This window comes from Dipodomys spectabilis, unplaced genomic scaffold, assembly GCF_019054845.1.
Source record: "Dipodomys spectabilis isolate Male_0828 unplaced genomic scaffold, ASM1905484v1 ptg000147l, whole genome shotgun sequence".
Taxonomy (NCBI): domain Eukaryota; kingdom Metazoa; phylum Chordata; class Mammalia; order Rodentia; family Heteromyidae; genus Dipodomys; species Dipodomys spectabilis.
This window is the reverse complement of record NW_024870824.1, coordinates 8,148,721-8,154,159: the sequence shown is the minus strand read 5'-3', so window position 1 is coordinate 8,154,159 and position 5,439 is coordinate 8,148,721. Positions and strand designations below refer to the sequence as shown.

Here is a 5,439-nt window from a genome sequence, read left to right as displayed (position 1 = left end):
AGCTTCTCTTTTGGTCAATACTAACCACAGCACAGCACTCAGCATAAACAGCAGTCCAAAACTTCAGAAGTACTGTGCATAGCAGCAGGGATGTAGGATTTATTTTGTTTCAAATCTCAGGCTGCAATAGCTTTTCTTCCCAGCTCATCGGCCAGGTTTCTTTTCTATTTTTTTTTTTTTTGTCATCGACTTTATCACAGCCTCAGTTCAATTTCCCCCTTTTTCTTTAGCCTGCAGCGCCACCACGTGGCTTCTAACACTCTAAATGGCTGTATACAGTATTTGTGTGTTCTTAGGTATTTACTTAAAATTTTCCTTTATTAGTTTTTCTCAATTTTTATTTTTTTTTTTGTGGAAAATGTTGAGATAGAAATCCATTTACATTATTCTATTATTCACTGATTCATAGAGGAGTTAAAATTTTAAATATTGGGGAAAAAAGTTTCTAGAAGTACTTGTTTACTACCATGCTAGATTTATCTCTCCAAAACCTTTCACTTCTACATAACTACCATGGAACCAAAGGGACTACATAACTACCGTGGAACCAAAGGGAGAATTCTGAGTACCTTTTTGGACAACCAAAACAACGGCTAGAATTTGTTTGGAAACATTGAGTACACACACACACACACACACACACACAACTGGCAAAAGAAACCTGTTCCACACGTCCTTCAAAAAATCTTTTCAAAATCCCATTACATTACCTGATCAATTGTTCTTTTGTTATCAGAAGCCATCATTTAAGCTATCCCTCCTCTGTGCTCCTGTAAAATATTATTATTATGATTGACCTGTGAATGGCTTCATACCAATCTGTCCATTCTTCAGTATATGAGCTATTTGAAGATAGAAACTATATCTTAGTCATTCCTTAGCCAATCAGTCAGTCAACAATGCCTATTAAGGCATGCATAGGACTTTGGCAAATAGGACAAGGACAGCAGCATTCCCTTTCTTTCTATTCCTACCATTTGAAAACTGTTTGCTTCATTTGCTTGAAATTTGCAATTCTGTTCCTTTTATTTGCCCTCGTTTTTTGGTATATTAGATGTAAAGTAATTTGCAGCATTAAAGAAGGGGTTGATCTTTATTTTTCTAGAGCAAAATAAACTTTATTTTTAGCAAATAACCAGACAACATTCTGTTGGTCTTTGTGGGCTATCAGATCACTGTTATAGCTTAACTCTGAAGTTATCACCAAAAGGCAACTGTAAACAACATTCAGAGAGAGCTTTTCTAGATGCAGTCAAATTTTCAGTAAATAAACAGCTGGCATAACTGTACCAGACTATTAGTAAAGTTTTTCTAGTCTCTCTTTGAGGTTGATCTTTATTTTAAAACCAATGCTCGGTAAGAAATGTATGCATTATCCTGCCCATGTAATTGTAACCCCTCAGTACAGTATGCTCTCAAATAAAATAAAATAAAATTAAAAAAAAATAAAACCAATCTTAGTTGAAAGCCAATAAGACCTAATCTCTCTGCATCAAAGGAAGAAGACTGGACCTAATGGCACATGCCTGTAATAGCAGCTGTTCAAATGGAGGCAGGAAGATAAGATTATATCTCAAAAACAAAATATACAGATGGAAGTGCTGTGGTGTAGCTCAAGTGATAGAATTCTGTGTAGCATTCATGAGGCATTGGCTCAACCACAGTACCACAAAAAGGCCAAGGACACCGCATATCAAAACAATTAATAAAGCAAACATACTATCATAACATCTGCCTCACAATTTTAATCAAAGGAGGAAAGCAGCAGCAATTCTCCTATAATAATAAGCAAGGGGTGTGTAGAACAAAACTAACCTTTCCCAAACTTTAAATCTGTAGACCATAAAAAAATCACACAATCTAAACTTGTCTTTGATGACTTCTACTATTTATTAAATTTAATGGGATTGAATTATAACACATAACAGATACTTCTGATTTCTTGCGTTTAGACTAAAAGAATGAATTTGTAAATATTTCTATATAATACTTCAAAATGTCTAAAATTTGCCCTTATAATTCCAAAGTTAAGCACATTCACACTCACAATAACTTACAATTTTTCCCTTGTTTTTGAGTTAGATAAGAGTATATACTTAAACAACTTATATCACTTACAAACTTAGTTTAAATAGTGAAAATCAAATAGAACATTTAAAATATGACATATTGACAAGCGTCAGTGGCTCATGCCTGTAATGGTAGCTACTCAGGAGGCTAAGATCTGAGGACCATGGTTCAAAGCCAGCCTGCGCAGAAATGTCCATGAGACTCTTGTCTCCAAATTACCACCAGAAAACTGGAAGTGGCACTGGGGCTCAAGTGGTAGAGCGCTCATCTTGAGCTGAAGAGCTCAGGGACAGTTCTCAGGCCCAGAGTTCAAGCCCATGACCAAAACAAACAAATGAACAAAAACACACAACATACTTGTATGATGACTGTTCTAATGACAATCAAAGATGACTAACAAAAAAGAATATCAGTTTATAAAGGAAAATAGAAGACATAAAAAAAATTTATGAATATCACTTGCAGTAAAATATTGTAATAAGTCTACAAAAAGAAAACCTGAAAATATAAAGTCAATAAAGACATGAATAAAGTATAAATCCTTCACCAAGGATATAACTTTGTAAAGAAAAGCCTTTTCATTCATTGAGAGTTGGAGAAACATCCACTGAAATAAATGAAGAAAAATTGCTCAGTTAAACAAAAAATTGGAAATTAATGAATCAAACAAGAAAGTAAATAGCGAGCATTAGCAGTAACGAATGAAACAATTAAATCGCCAAGAAAATAGTAAGTGAAGATCCTTCCTAAGTAGATGTCTATCAGTAACTAAAACCTAAACTGTTTCGGAAGGGAGACTTTTCCTCTATCTCTTTCCCAGAGCCCTGGGGCTGGAGATTGGGGATGATAGGCTTCAGGAATTTGAACTCATTGGTGCCAGCACCTCCCTGCAGACACACCTCATACTGGTAGCTGTGGGCCAGGGTCCCCGTGCCACTCACGTCCAGCAGGTGTCCAGGCAAGGGACCATCGGGCAGCGCGCAGCCGGCCAGCGAGCGCGCCCTGCTCCTCCTGCACAGCCTGAAGGCCACGAAGAGCAGCAGAGACAAGAGGAAGAGAGAAGACACGGCCGCCAGCGCGATGACCAAGTAGGCAGTGAGGCGGTCGGGCTGCGCGCGCTCGGGCGCCGCCGCGTCGGGCAGCGGCAGGTAGGGCTGCGAGAAGCCATCCACCAGCAGCACGTGCAGCGTGACGCTGGCCGAGCGCGGCGGCTCGCCATTGTCCTTGACCAGCAGCAGCAGCCTGTGCTTGGGCGCGTCGCGCTCGCTCAGCAGCCTGGCGGTGCGCACCTCGCCATTGTGCGGCCACACGCTGAACAGCCCGGGCTCCGTGGCCTTGAGCAGCTGGAACGACAGCCAGGCGTTCTGGCCCGAGTCGCGGTCCACCGCCACCACCTTGCTCACCAGGTAGCCCGGCTCGGCCGCCCTGGGCAGCAGCTCGGTGCAGGGCGCAGACGCGTTCTGCAGCGGGTACAGCACGAAGGGCGAGTTGTCGTTGGCGTCCAGCACCTGCACGCGCACCAGCGCCTGGCTGCTGAGCGGGGGCGAGCCGCGGTCGGCGGCGCGCACGCGCACCTCGAACGCCTGCAGGGCCTCATAGTCCAGCGCCCTCAGGGCGAACAGCTGCCCGCTGTCCGCGTTGATGGACACCAGCGCCGCCGCCGCGTCGGGGCCGGGCTGCGGGCCGGGCAGCAGCGAGTAGGTCAGCTGGGCGTTGCTGCCCGAGTCTCTGTCTGTGGCGCTGATGGTGCCAATGTGCAGGGCGGGGCTGTTGTTCTCGCGGACCCACAGGGTGTAGGAGGACTGCGTGAATTCGGGGGCGTTGTCGTTCACGTCGGACACCTGCAGGGTGATGGTGTGCTGGGTTTGCAGCCTGGGAGTCCCCAAGTCAGAGACAGTGATGGTGATGTTGTATTCATCTCTTTCTTCTCTGTCTAGTGCTCTTTCTGTTACCAAGGTGTAGAAGTTCTTCCCTGAAGATTTTAGAAGAAAGGGAAGATCTTCTGGAATGGAAGAAACCATCTTCCCATTGGTTCCTGAGTCAGAATCTGAAACACTGAAAACCGCAACTACCGTATCTGGGGAGTTTTCTGGGACCGGGTTTGTAATTGCTGACATGGTCACTTCTGGTGGGTTATCATTTATGTCCACAACCTGTAGGACAAGGGTGCATTTTCCTGAAAGACCACCTCCATCTGTGGCCTCTATGTCCACTTCATAATACATTACTGTTTCAAAATCTACTTGTTTCTTCAGCCGAATTTCTCCTGTCATAGGATTAACCTCTAAAATTTTGTTAGTTTCTTCAGAAGAGTGGGCGAGTGTGTACACTATTTGCCCATAGGCTCCACTGTCTATGTCCCTGGCCGAGACTGTGACCACCAAAGAGCCTACTGTGCTATTCTCAGGAACCTGCACCTTGTAGATAGGATGCTGAAATTCAGGCGCATTGTCATTGATGTCTACTATTTCAATGCGGACCTGTGAGGTCCCAGACCGCGGTGGGGAGCCGCCATCCAACGCTGTCAAGGTTAGTCTTACTTCAGGCTCCTGTTCCCGATCTAGCTCTTTTTCCAGCACCAGCTCTGGGTATTTCCTACCATCGCTGCGATTACGGGTTAGAACATGGAAGTGAGAGTTGGGGCTGATGTTATACTTCTGAACACTATTGTTTCCTACGTCCAAGTCCAGAGCATTATTAAGAAGGAATGTATTTCCCAGTGGGCTGTTTTCTGGTATTTTAAAAACCATTTCTTTTTCAGTGAACACGGGAGAATTATCATTTATGTCTTTCACTCTCAGTTCAGCCTGAAATATCTCTAAAGGCATTTCCATCAACACTTGGAAATATAGTATGCAAGGCTCCGTGGTACCGCATAGCTCCTCGCGATCTATTTTCTCATTTATGAGCAAATCTCCAGTCTGTACCTTGAGCTGGAAATGCTCTTTATTTCCCTGGGAAATTACTCTGGCCCGGCGGGTGGACAACTGTGGCAATTCCAGCCCCAGGTCTTTTCCTAGATTGGCTACGAAGGAGCCTTTCTCCATTTCTTCCACCACGAAATAGGGCCCCAGCTCTGTGTCCGCCCCAGACATGCTCAATAAAACAAAGAAAATTAAGACTTGCCTTTGTCTCTGATTTGGTATCCATCCAATCTCCATTGCTTTTTCTTGAAAATTTGATTCACAGAAGCTTCAGGTATTACTAGGATCCTTGTAGCTCTGTCCTGCAGACCAGAGCGTCAGAACGAAAACAGCTGAACAGCTTTTTATAAAGGCTTCTCACTCGCGTTTGCTCCGGCCGAAAAAGCTTATCTTGTGCTTCCAAGCGCCCCGAGGAGAAACTGGCTGTGATATGGGAGTTGCAGTT

General features: G+C 44.0%; 1 protein-coding gene across 1 annotated transcript; it reads right to left on the bottom strand.

Moving 5' to 3' along the window:
- Positions 1 to 2,831: 2,831 nt before the first annotated feature.
- On the bottom strand, positions 2,832 to 5,231 carry LOC122118084 (protocadherin beta-16-like). The gene has a single exon (XM_042691937.1). It carries the CDS (start codon positions 5,229 to 5,231, stop codon positions 2,832 to 2,834), a length of 2,400 nt encoding a protein of 799 aa, XP_042547871.1.
- Between the last annotated feature and the right edge of the window lie 208 nt (positions 5,232 to 5,439).